A 14,194-nucleotide genomic window follows, 5' to 3' on the forward strand; every position below is an offset into this window, starting at 1 on the left:
ATTTTCACAGAGAATCAAAAAGTAGTTTTGTGCCTTAAACTTAGGAAAAATCAAAGGGAATCTGCTATTAGTGCTCTAAGTAAAGAAGAGGATCACGTGCCTCTTTTAAACTAGATGGGACCTCGGCCTTCATGGGCTCCATACCACTGTTGGGCTTCTTTGGCTTTAATTAGAAAAGTGGGCTGATGTGGACTTGGCATTTAGCCCATGTCAACCTTTTTGAATATAGGGTCTCTACTAAGTTTCTTGTTTGTGAGTATTGGCTCATCAGTAGATCTTGGGCCTTAGCTCCCTTATAATGATGAAATGTTGATTAAGCCTTTGGCCTTTTATGGCAAGTGTGGGGTAATGATCAGCCCTAGCCAGTTTGAGCTAGGTCATCGATTTTTCCTATGAGAAATGAAAATCTAGAAAAGAAATATATATATATATATATATATATATATATATATATGGTGACCCACAGCCAAGTTAAGAGTGAGTCCAAGGCATTTTCTATTATTATTATTATTATTATTATTTTTAATTTTCACTTTGTTTTTATTTAAAAAAATGGAGGCATTTTAACAAAAAAAAAAAAAAAATGAGTGAAATTAAAAGGAGCTTAAACATGGGATATAGACATTGCAAAAATTTTAACTTTCGGGTTAGGGAAGTGTAAGTGAATTTTTTTTAATTAATTTTTGTTTAACTTTCTATTTTAATGTTGCCCATGTAAAACAAAATTCTAACTCCATTACCGTTGATAAGTACTAATTACATACGTTGTGAATAAATCATGTCGAGTAGTGATATAAGAATGACTAAAGTTTCCTTAGAGTCCTCCCAAATGTGACATCTTTTAAAATTGCTATTGAATTTGAGATGATTATTATTGAATTTTGATCTATTGGTAATTTTAAAAGTCACGTCACATTTGAAAGGACTCTCTAGTCCTCCTTATATCATTACTCAATCGTGTCATGATGATGTTAAGATTTTTTTTATTATTATTATTATTTTCTAAGTGTTGCTAGGCATGGAGTGTTTGGGAAGTTGTTGATGCCCAACGGTGACAACAGCAAAAAAGCGGTTAGAATCTATTATTTGCAATTTGCTTTTCGTTTTGGGTTTTAATTTTAATGGTAGTTGGCCAAACAGGTAGGGAGGCAAGACGAATCTTTCCGGTAGTAGTTTCAACATAAAATGACACTTTTTTAAGTGCATCCAATAATTAAAAAAATGTATTTAAGTATTCAGGATAAATAAATAAATAAATAAAAGCCTATTTATGTTCATTCATTAATTTAAATGCTTGGAAGTAATTAGGATACTTATGGAGAGAGCCTTTGATAAACTCTTTACGAGCCCTCTAGAGCTACTAATGCTAGAAAGCCGTTGCACGTTAATATCGCTTAGTAGTTTAATTAATTGTTGTAATGCTTTGAGAAAAATATAATTTTATTTTTCTAAGCCAGGAAAAAAGATAATTGAATCTAATATAATAGGTCAAAAATTTGCTACAAACCGGTTTAAGGAGCTGCCAGGTGTTCTTAAATATGTGCATCTCCCTAACCTAATAGCGTTAGTCTCTCTTTCTAACTTAAGATTGCGTGCATAATTTCTCTCTCAAACAGGTCGTGGGAGTTCGTTAGTCTCCAATTCATATGTTCAAACCGGTTTGTAGTAAATTTTTGTGGTCTTAACTTAGTATGTGTACCGTTACTTAAGAAAATAATTTATTATTATTTTTTATGATAAAATAAGATTTTATTATGGAATATGGTACGGCCTTGTTTGGGAAGCAAGATTTTCCAACTCAATCTCAATTTTTTTCTAAATTCAAGTTTGGCAATTTTTTAAACTCAATTCAACTCAACTCAAAAAATTTCAACTTAACTCAAAAATTTTCAACCCAATTAATAAAAATTATAAATAAAGATTGAAAAAATAAATAAATAAATTTAGGGTAGCCGAAACACCCCAGGTGGTAGCTGGGCCACCCCAAGCCCAACTGGGGTGGTCCGACCACCGCTTAATATTTTATTATTTTTTAAAACTTCTTATTATTATTTTTTTTAATTAAATTTAAAATATATGTAATATTTTATTATTATTTCTATCAATGGGACATATATTTCATTTATGACCTTAGGATCTCTCTAGAGAGATCCTAATTATTAATTGGATATTCTCCAATCCAAAATGGATCGGAGAAAATCCTCTACCGTGTTTGACACACATTCCTTCGTGGGCCATAGGTCGAATAATGAAGGTTGTTGATAGAGGACAATTTTCAATCATATTTGCTTTAACGAAAGGGACATATATAGCGATTCTGACATCATATGGGGACATAATTAATGGCGTTGGAAAGCTCATTTAGAGGGTTACAAAGTCATATTTCATTAAGTTTTTCTAATTCAAATGTTTACTGAGTTAAAATAGACCGTAAAAAGAAAATTGAAAAGCAGTACAAAATTGCTCGTATGTTGTTTATGTTTGAACAAGCTTTAAAACGAGTTGACAAAATAGCTCGTTCAATAACTCATATGAAGTTGGGTTCGAATGAGTTATTCATAGATGCACTCGTTTAAAGTTGGGTTAGAACGAGCTGCTGTGTGAATTGAGAATTCATGTAAGAATACGAGGAAACCATAGTTAGGTTCGAAAGAGCCTCTTACACGTTCAGACAAGCTCCAATAAATTTTTGTAAACAAACTTTTATTTGAGCGTTTTCTTAGGTTCAGGAGTCTAGGTAGTATAAATATATGTAATGGCTATCTATAGCCTTAATTTATTATGTTATTTTGACCAGTGATCACTGAAAAACACTTTTAAGAGTGGTTTTCTTTTCTATCCACATTAAATCCTTGATTGAGTATTAGTTTTAAGAAGAGTTGTGATTCTTATCTTGTTTGTCTTGGCAAACTAATCACTACACGCTGCATTAATTGATATCAAAGTCAAGTTGCACTGCATCAATTATTTAATTGTTGATGGAGATCTTGTGGGCTAAACAACAAAAAAATTCGTTTAAAGCGCGTTAACTAGCAGAGTAGGAACGTTAGTAATTACTACTCTTAACTATCGGCAAATATATCAAGGATTTAATGTGGATAGAAAAGAAAACCACTCTTAAAAGTGTTTTTCATTGATAACTGGTCAAAATAACATAATAAATTAAGGCTATAGATAGTCATTACATATATTTATACTACCTAGACTCCTGAACCTAAGAAAACGCTCAAATAAAAGTTTGTTTACAAAAATTTATTGGAGCTTGTCTGAACGTGTAAGAGGCTCTTTCGAACCTAATTATAGTTTCCTCGTATTCTTACATGAATTCTCAATTCACACAGCAGCTCGTTCTAACCCAACTTTAAACGAGTGCATCTATGAATAACTCATTCGAACCCAACTTCATATGAGTTATTGAACGAGCTATTTTGTCAACTCATTTTAAAGCTTGTTCAAACATAAACAACATACGAGCAATTTTGTACGGCTTTTCAATTTTCTTTTTACGGTCTATTTTAACTCAGTAAACATTTGAATTAGAAAAACTTAATGAAATATGACTTTGTAACCCTCTAAATGAGCTTTCCAACGCTATTAATTATTTTCCCATATGATGTCAGAATCGCTATATATGTCCCTTTTGTTAAAGCAAATATGATTGAAAATTGTCCTCTATCAACAACCTTCATTATTCGACCTATGGCCCAGGAAGGAATGTGGGTCAAATACGGTAGATGATTTTTTCCCGTCCATTTTGGATTGGAGAATATCCAATTAATAATTAGGATCTCTCTAGAGAGATCCTAAGGCCATAAATGAAACATATGTCCCATTTATAGAAATAATAATAAAATATTATATATTTTTTAAATTTAATTAAAAAAATAATAATAAGAAATTTAAAAAAATAATAAAATATTAAGGGGTGGTCGGACCACCCCAGTTGGGCTTGGGGTGGCCCAGCTACCACTTGGGGTGTTTCGGCTACCCTAAATTTATTTATTTATTTTTTCAATCTTTATTTATAATTTTTATTAATTGAGATGAAAAATTTTGAGTTAAGTTGAAATTTTTTGAGTTGAGTTGAATTGAGTTTAAAAAATTGCCAAACATGAATTTAGAAAAAATTTCAGTTTGAGTTGGAAAATCTTGCTTCCCAAACAAGGCAAGTTTCGTCAATTACCAGCAAGAATATATTAAGGTTTTATTTTATACAGGCAGCCGTTAAAGGTCTTTTTCTGGTTTTTGAAGAAACTAATTAAAATTATTAAGCTCATTCCCTAACAATTAATACAATATAATTTATTTGTATTTGACCTATAAGTATAAGAATATTAAAAACTTAAAAAATACATGTTAAAATATTATTTTCCTTTTAGAGATGTGGTGATTTAACCATATAAAACTTTGAAAGTCAAATGTATGGTTTTTTTAATTATTTTAATTATTATTATTATTATTTTTTTTTTATAACAAGAATCTTTCAAAATTCATTGATAAAATATCAATAGCATAATAGCTCTTACATCATATAGCGTAAAATTTTGATAAAACATAGTCAAAAACTATGAAAGTACAAAATCATAGATACAATCAGAAAATTCTCACAATCAAATCTTATTTATGACATCAACTTCTGCTAACCTATGTACAACTTCAATTATGAAATAGATATACTTCGGGCATACTAGATCTAAGATACAGATAGCCCAAATTTCCAAATCTTATTTTGCATCCGTGAGAGATAACCTCTTACACCAATTTAATCTTCTTCGACCCAAATTTCAGGAGTCAACTCATATCCTCGACCTAAAAGCTTGAACAAAAAGAACAAAAAAAAAAAAAAACTAAAACAACAAAACCCTACCAGAAGTAGTAATAGAGGAGCACATCATCGTAAATATCTTACGAAGACACAACTTAGAGCGTGAGATCTACGCTCTGACAAGCAAGACTCTGTTGATTGATCAGCACATAAATAATGAAAAATGAAGAAGTTGGCCGGGACAAGTTAATCTGAATATGAAGAACTTGATCTAAATCTAGATTTAAATCTAAAAACTAAATCTAACAATACAATAAAACCACTAAAACAGAGACCAAAAGAGACTACAAATAAATTAAAAGATACCAAACACTGCTAATTATGGGTAGAAAAAAGGAGAGCAACCGGAAAGGGGGGAGGGAAGGCCACGTGTATGGTTGATAGAAGGTCAACATCAGCATCTAGAAAGTAAAAGGTCAACGAGGACACAGTGTCACACTATTGTGGAAGGTGAGGGGAGGCTCATCGGGTCTCCAAGCATCAGCCAAATTAATATATAAAATTCAGGAAAGGTGACAGACAGATCCAATAGTTGAATCACATGCTAGAAAAGTCAGCCGAATATTATATACATAAACTTATTGTGAGATAGTCTTTTACGAAATGATTGTCACTTTTTTAGTCTTTTTAATAATGTAAACTATTAGCATCATGTATGTGATGACGTGTTCAGGGATCATCGCACCGTAATAAGTATAGTTATTTTCCTATTTAATTATCTTTTATAAAAGGTGATAATTTTAACCTCAATGTGTTGGCTAAGTGACGCCTATTGAATCGTAAGTTTTCGAATAACTATAGAGATATGCAATTTAAAATTTATTGAGTGCAAATTATTTTTTGGGGCCACACCTCTCTGGTGAATAGCTGCAAGTAAAGTACTATGTTCCGTGTAGGAAAATTTTCGGAGTTGCAGTGAACGGGATTAAGATTTACTCTGTAAGGATGAGTTCGAAGAGCCTTGCCTTGTGGGAGTTCCTCATTATTAAAAAAAAAAAAAAAAAAAAAGTGAATTTCCATGGAGGTTAAAAGAGAATTAATATCATTTGCTTGGAATATAGCGAAATAAAGTCACATTTAATGTACTGTCACTAAAAGAGCATATTGTAAAAGATATGGTAAAAGGTGCAGTAAGATAAGATAGTGACAAAATATTTACATATATAAGCCGATCACGAGTTGAATATTGATATGTGGGAGCTTCCATGTGAGAATTGGGATAAAAAAGTTTTTTTTTTTTTTTTTAATTTTTTTGTTGAGCAAAAAGTGTAGGCCGGGAAAACCAATTGTGGCTATCCTACCTGGGAGTGACTAAAGTAGCACCTACCCGCTAGGAGCTGCACAGGAAGGGCTTAGACGGTGGGAATTGCATGCACTTCTTCAAGTTCGACTAAATTATAGCTTGACTCAGTTCCACCAGAGCATCAATGAGAATCCAAGGTAGCTAATACTAATCAGACATATGTGAATATTCTCCATTACGGAGATTCGAATCCACACCCTAATATATACCCTGACCACTTGGAAACTTCCTTAAGCTATTGAATCACTATTCTTGATGGTGGATAAAAGAGTTATTGGTATTAAGGCAATCGTGCTCAACTAAAGTTATTACCTAATGTTATAGTGTAATAAGTAGAAGATAATGATATATTTAGGAATGATCACATCATAACAAGTGTAGTCATTTTCACACTTTAATTATCTATGACCTTTCATGGAGGTTAAAGGAGAAAGTGCAACTCTTCATGGAAGGTTGCATGGCTGTTTATAAATGGACAAGGGATTAGAAAACAGAATTTAATGGAATAGTCATTCTATATACCAAACATAACCTTAATCTTTTGATTATTTTATTATTGTTTTCCTCTTAAATTTTCACCTTGAAGGAAATAATCATTTAATAAACTTCCATTGATTTTTCTCCAAATATAATAAATTAACATCACGCGTCTCCCTTAATTTTCATTACATGCACTACTCCTCCGCTTCAAAACTAACTTCTTAATTATTTCATCTTATTTTGTTATGTACTTTTGTTGGACATTTCAATGTGTCATAATAGAGCTGACAATTTTTTACATGATCTGCGAATCCAACACGAACTCAATATGAAATTAAAAGATTATAGTTGATGAGTTTGACCCGTTTAATTCAATTGGTAGTGTTAGGGTTGACATACATAGTCTTATACAATTATATCTGTCTCGACACGACCCTAAGTTGACATGCAACATAATGACACAATTTTTTATATGACTTACGAACTTAATATAAACACAAAAAAGGAAAAAAAAAAAAAAATTATGGCTTAACCAAAAATGTTTTTAGTTTAACTATTATTTTTTATCGTACCAAATACTAAAAAAAAAAAAAAAAAAAAAAAAAAAAAAATCTAAAGTAATTTTATAAGCATGAGAATTGCAATATGCATAGGTGGAATCCACAAAGCAACAAGATCCAATCTTATGGCTTACGAAATGGTGGAACCTTGGCATGACCAATGCATAGTGCAATGAATTTGGTCCAAATGGAGGTGTCAGGTGTGAGCTTCGTAAGTCATAACCGAAGGCGAGTTTACACCAATGAATGCCATGTGTCGTGTGTGTGCAATATCAAGTTGGTGGTGTTTAGGGGATGAGAGATTTGGGTTGTGATGGCCTTTGGACCTTCGGTAGTGTTTGGGGTTTGGTGCGGGTGCCGACCGCGAACGGGTTTTTGTGGGTGTGACTGGAGTGGACAGCACGTTAGTAGTTCAATCAAGAAGTTCTGCAAAGACAATAAATATGTAAGGGTGACTCACCAGATGTGTCGGTAAGAAACACTTTGATGCCTAAGTCAGTGATAGATTCTTGAGAGAAATAGAAAGTTATAAAGTTGAGAAGGACTTGAGAATTTACTTGCTATTGTGGACTCCTATTTTATAGGGAAGGGGGTGTAGTCACCTAGGCCAAGTGGCACCATTCGGTTGGGAAACACACTGTTAGTACATAATGTTTTTCCCATGGGTGTCTGCTCTCAATACAGATTGTCCCACCTAGGCACGTCCAACATCCTCAGTACGCACTATCTCACATAGGCATTTGACATTTTCAATATGAACTGCTCAACGTAGATATGTGGCAAACAGGGTTATCATGACACAGGTAGTGGTTGGCAACATTTCCCTTAGCACAGTGGTCAGAATGGCCCTATTGTTTGTCGTGATGGACAGTTGGTGGACCTCTTATAACGCATCCGTCGGGATAGGGACCATTAGTCAGTGACTCTCTTGAAGGAGGGGGTTAACCTATCGGTACTAGTCCTCGTGGCCGAGGGGCACAACCCAACTCAAAGGATAAATATGCTTTATTGGGCCCGAAGGCCGAGTAAACCTTAGCAAATAATATCAACAGTAAGCCTTAAGCTTTTTGGCGAAATCGGATTCTCTCTCTTTTTAAAAGAACCGACTCTTCTCCAAGTCATTTGAACGGAGAGGATCCAGTTCCTTTTTTTTGGCAGCTTTAAGGAATGGTGTTGTGGTGGTTACCTTGGGCTGGTGGGTGTCTATGAGCAATTAATGGGTAATTCGAATATTTCCTAAGGCTGGAAAGGAAGTCCAATTGCTTTGTGGCATAGAGTCAACATGTATGTGACGAGTTTCTTTTAACAGTATGCCATTATTATTTAATACCCTAATCATACACGTTTTATACTCTTAAAAAAGTAGAAAACGTGTTGATTAGGACATAAAATAATAATGACATAGCTTGACTTGTTTGGTCCACCAAGATTTACTTAATTAAATTATAAAGCATTAGTGAAACTTAATTAAATTATAAAGCATTAGTGAAACTTTTTATTGAGAGATATTAAACATAATTAATCCCAACCATAGGAAGATAAATATCCATCCAAATCAAAGGCTCTTTTCGTTAAAGATTTTTGTTTTTTCTCTTTCGTTTTTTGAAAAATTACAAAAACCGTTTTTACCTTTATATCATATCACGCACTTCTTCAAACTAAAACCAAGAACATCTCCAAAAATACATTATCAAAGATACCCGCCGATGATGATTGGATAATAGGTATTTCATTGTTTATAGAAGAAGAGAATAGAAAGCCATGGAAGATTACAAACAGAAAAATTCACAGAATTCAACAATGACAACAACAAAAAAAGACAATAAAGTTAGAAAAATTAAAAATAAAGTGAGGAAATGAAATGCTTTCCACCCCAAAAGATTTGACTCTTTCCTTCATCGTTATCTTTAGAGAAGTGGGGCAGATTGGTCATGGGGGATATGAAAGTGGAGGTGCTGGGTCTCTGTCTTTTGAAAATGCCAAGTGTAGACAGCTGGCAGACTATTTTGACTGCGGACTCCAAAGTAGGCATTATTTAGGAGCCGCCCTTGAACACAGACCCCACCATACAACTTGATGATAAAGATGCCCATTCAATACCCTGTTCTTTGTCTACAAAGATGGAGCTATCCGACAAACCATCCATTCTATTCCAACCAACAAATGGACCCTAAGGGTGTAAATGACAAGTTTTTTTTCCAAACAAGCCCTAAGCGAGTCAAACCGACTCGACTCGAAATGGACAATTTAGGGAAAATACAATCTCGTTTGATAATGCTTTTTGAAAAAGAAACTTGAAAGCATTAACGGTTTCAAACATAAAACACTCAAAATTACTTTCTTTTTTCAGAAACAAAAGCAAAAACACCTTGTAAAAGGTTTAATCGAACCAACCAAGATTTCTCAAACATGATTCTGGTTGAATTGAAATCAAGACAGGACAGCAAAAGAAAGGGAAAAAAAAAAAAAAAAACCTAACTTATTTATATGACAAACATACATATCATTAACAGGGTTGGGTAGTCTATGGGAACCCTATCCATTTCTTTATTGGGCCATTAGAGGCAAGCTAATGTTAAAAATTCTAGAACTACATTGCTACATTACAACAACAACAACAGTTCCAGCAGCCAAGGAAGGTTTCACCTGATGCTGCTGCTGCTTCCTCTGGAGGCATACAAGAAAAAGACCATATTTCACTGGTACCATATTGAAATATCCGGCTGCTTGGACAGTGTATCCATTGCCAGTCCTTGAAGATGATCCTCTTTATAGTCAAAGCCAAAATCAAATGGAGACCCGAACACCATTTGCAGATTGTTGTTATTATGGTTGGTCTCAAACGGGGAATTTGAAGCCTTGAAGCGGTCAAATTGACTTTCCTCACGCGGGAACATGTGATGATGATCATTCTGAATGTGGGATTCTTCAAACAAATTTCCTTGCATTGCAACCCCTTGAACATGTAGATTATCTGTCACTGTCACTGCATTGTTGTTGGGATTAAGGTTCTTGTTGCCTTGGATGTTGGTATCGTAGATCGACATGAGGTCACTGATCATTTTCTGGCCATCTTCAGGAACACCAAGCCCCGATAAGTCGAAGGAAGGTGGTGGTGGGGCCGCAGAGTTTACAGACGGAGCAGTAGCTGCAGGCTTTGGTTGAACAAAAGATTGTGGGAAGATGAGTGGTTTAACCTCGTTAACATGAAAATTTGATCCCCCAAAATCTGAAGAACAAGTAGTAGTAGTTCTATATGGACAAATCAATTGATGATTGTCCCTAGAAGCCCTGTCGCAAAAACCCAGATGGATTTCACTGTGATGACACTGAAGAAACTCACATGTGTAGACTTTGTGATCCATTATCATGTTTAAATCGGTGGACGGCTTCCTCTTCCGAATGAAATCTAAATTGGTGAGAATTTCTCCCTTGACAGGATAGGGTGGTTGTGGAAGTGACAGGCGCCTTTCCCTCATTCTGGACAAATTATTAAGATTATCAGGTTTTTGCTCCTGAACATCAAAGTTTGGCTCATCATCAGCGTCAGCCCCATCAACATCATATTCACTGCAATCATTGATGACCAAAGACCCAGTTCCACAACCAGAAGATAAGGGAGGACATGAATCCGGGTAAAGCTCCCGGGCCAAGGACTCCTCCTGGTTGATGATGGCAAGCCAGGTGGCACTTTCCTTGGCTGTCATCTTATCCTGCAAGCACTTAGACTGCCTAACAAGCTTGCGAATCTTGGCAATATCAGGGGACATGTGCTTAATAACTGCGGTGAGAACACCAACCTTCCAAGCCTTCTTCAAGTCATGAGGCTTCTTGTAAGGAGGAGGGGCTTGATGATCCTTTGGCAAACCAAGTTGAGGCCACCATTCCTCATTTCCACTAGGCCACCATGGTGGGGGAACACCTTTCTCTAATGGAAACCGCCTCTGAGGGGGGTCGCAATGCTGCATAAGTGCAGACAAGAGGGAACCAAGAGTAGTGTCTTGAAGCTCCTGCAATGTGTGAGGGGTTGGACCGATTGAATTGCAACCATCATTCTTGCCCGGGATAGCATTGTCAGCTTGGTACTTGGCTATGGCAGCTGGACCATTACGATCAAATCTGACTTTATCCTTCCACCACTCACGAAGATTGTCAGATGCCCCGGTCACCGGTTTTCCCTTTTCTGGAATAATCCCATAAACAAAACCTTGGGCTTTACAAACTTCCATCATCTTCAACATGTATTTCAAGATTCCATCTTGTGCCCTCGACATCTTCTTCCTCCTTGCCTGCTCTTGGGACTGTCTCTGCTTTGCCATATCAATTCCTTCCTTGCCTTTACTCTGTTCTTTCAGCCGTTTCAGACGTATTTTGTCCCTCCACATCCTCTTCTCAAGCTCATCTACATCTATCTCCTCATCACTATAATCATCCTCCACTGTGGCTTCTGCTTGATCAGTTGCCGGATCTCCTCCTTCCCCAAGAGGGGCGGCAGATATGAAGTCCATGTCACAACAAAGCCCACCCATCTCCTCCAACATCATCATCTTTTTACCCTCTACTCCTATTACTTGCTGTAATTAGCACTAGAAACTGATATAACTCCAACCACCTTTACACCTGTTAAGTCAAGCAAATTAAACAATTGAAATGAAATGAACACATCTAATCATCAAACAATATTATTCATAAACAGGAAATTTTGCACAATCCCCTAGAAACTATGTTCTGTCAGTAAAAATTAAGGTTTAGAAAAAGTACACGGATCATAAGAGAATCACAAGCAGCAGATGTACTCATATTTTCAAATATATATATATATATATATATATATATATATATATATATAAAATAAATAAGTATCAGGTATTATCATCAGACCCATCATCTACTGGATGGTCAGATCTCACCCTTTGACAGCTATAGGGTAGCTAGACGAAAAGACAGACGGGCTGGATTCCATTAAAAAAAAAATCCCACCAATTATGCTGGAAAATTGGTGAGAAAGTTTCCATTTCTTGTGAAAAAATAATCAAAATAACCAATAAAAACAAGATAAGCAAAGTCAACTAATGTCAAGCAGCTTAGATCTAAAAAGAAAACAAAAGTATCTCAGACAAATCCAAAAGGAGCATACCCAGAAGAATCAGTAAGAAAACAAAACTACTTCATTAAGTAAACAACTTAGATAATGAACAGAAACGATTTCTAGCTTCACAGATCAACTGGGTACAAGCAAAAACCAAACTACAGCAAGAACACAAAAACCCAAAGACCCCCCCCCAAAAAAAAAAAAAAAACAGATCAAAGAGTTAGCACAAACAAAAAGAAGAAACAAAAACAATAGCATCAAATCAACCCAACAAGAATACCTGGAAAAACTGGAGATTGGTCTTCTGGGTGTTGCTGCTCTTTTCTTCCGGTAGCTCCAGAGTCAAATCTTAGAACATAAAGCTTTCAGCTTTCACAAACCCACACACGGAGAGAGAGAGAGAGAGAGAGGGAGAGAGCAATATCCTCGTGCGGGAATATAGGAATAGCTGAATATAATGGAGGTGGGGGATATGGGTGGGCCAGTAGGGGCTTCCTTGGTGGATGTGAAAGTGCTGGGTAAACCCAAATATGAGGAAATGGATATATAATTGCACGGTGGTCAGGTTAATCCCATCCCCACCTCGGGATAAGTGACACCGTTTCAGGAGTGTTTACTTGGGCATGGTGACCCTTCGAGCTATGCTAAAGGAACTTCTGGTGCACCATTTTTAAGATTATCCACCCTTGCTTCAGCCGTTGGATTAGAATTTATATTATTTATCATTCAAATCATTTAAAAATTTTAAATAATTTGCCAACATAGACATTATATATACCATTAAATGTCTACAAAAATAAAATTATTTTCCTTTAAAGTGAAATAGAGAATAACCGTTTCTGGGCGCATGTCAGAATTTACATTTTTTAACGACATTATCTAAAAGTTTTAAATGGCATGACAATATAAGCAGCATATATAAATTGAATATAAACCATAAAATAATTCATAGAAATGGAGGGAGATAATGTTCCCGCTCACGGTGGCAATGCATTTAATCACCTAGTGTCGTTGTTTACAATGGCGCTAAATCTTTTTTGTGTCCTTAATTTAGTTATTAAAGGAACATATACTGATATACATGTGACTGTATTAAATAAAGGACAAAATTTTTTTACAAATAATCTCTAAAAGTTTCATGTATTCTTAGAGCTTGTTTGAAATTATGTTTGAAAAGTAGAGTTTTTAAGTTAAAAAAGCTTTTGGGCAAAAACTTCATTTTTAAGCTTTTACTAAAAGTGTTTTTTTTTTATTTTTTTTTATTTTTTTTTTTATTTTTTTAGGCTTTTTGGACATTTAAAAGCACTTTTAATTTTTTTACCAAACAAGTACTTTTTTCTTCAAACGGACTTTTGAGTGTTAAAGCACTTTTAGTCATTTCAAACGCAATCCCAAACAAGTCTTTAGTAAGTGAAAAACACTTTTTTTTTACTAAAAAAGCATGTCACTTTTAAAATTTTTTTTTTTAAAAAAAAATCTGTCTTTAAATTAATTCAATTTTGCATCATAAATGAACGTACAATTTGATAAAAATTAATTGCAGAAAATACTGTATGTTAATTTTTTTTTTTTTTTTGAAGGAAAATCATTCTTATCTCATTAATAGAGGAATCAAGAGCATTAAAACTCTTACAATCACAGAACATAACGTTCTGAAAGATCATAGCCGAAGCTAAAAGATCAAAATCGTAACTAAAAGATTACACATCAAAGACGCCAAACATCCGCTAACCTATAACTAATCTTCAGTTGGAATAACAGATCTGCGCTAGACAGACACAAACTAATGCATAGTAGCTCTTATTCCTCGACCCTGAGATCAAAAGGACCCCATGCCGACACACATCCTCCTGAACCCGAAAGCTAAGATATCGTTCACATCCACAACCCCAGGGGTCTGGATCAAAATAATAAGTGAGGAGATCAAGAAAGAG

The 14,194-nt window shown here is 34.8% G+C and overlaps 1 protein-coding gene across 1 annotated transcript; it reads right to left on the reverse strand.

The window, feature by feature from the left end:
- Positions 1–9,669: 9,669 nt before the first annotated feature.
- On the reverse strand, positions 9,670–12,787 carry LOC132163488 (protein ETHYLENE INSENSITIVE 3). Its single transcript, XM_059573792.2, has 2 exons — positions 12,541–12,787; positions 9,670–11,788 (listed from the first exon to the last, which is right to left on the reverse strand). The coding sequence occupies exon 2, from the start codon at positions 11,713–11,715 to the stop codon at positions 9,865–9,867; it is 1,851 nt and encodes a 616-aa protein (XP_059429775.1). The 5' UTR covers positions 11,716–11,788; positions 12,541–12,787; the 3' UTR covers positions 9,670–9,864.
- Positions 12,788–14,194: the final 1,407 nt, after the last annotated feature.

The sequence above is a fragment of the Corylus avellana genome, chromosome 8, assembly GCF_965113065.1.
Source record: "Corylus avellana chromosome 8, dhCorAvel1.hap1.2, whole genome shotgun sequence".
NCBI lineage: Eukaryota > Viridiplantae > Streptophyta > Magnoliopsida > Fagales > Betulaceae > Corylus > Corylus avellana.

What these genes read in the sequence shown, in the direction of transcription:
- LOC132163488 (XM_059573792.2), bottom strand. Translation starts at nt 11,715, where the DNA reads ATGATGATGTTGGAGGAGATGGGTGGGCTTTGTTGTGACATGGACTTC.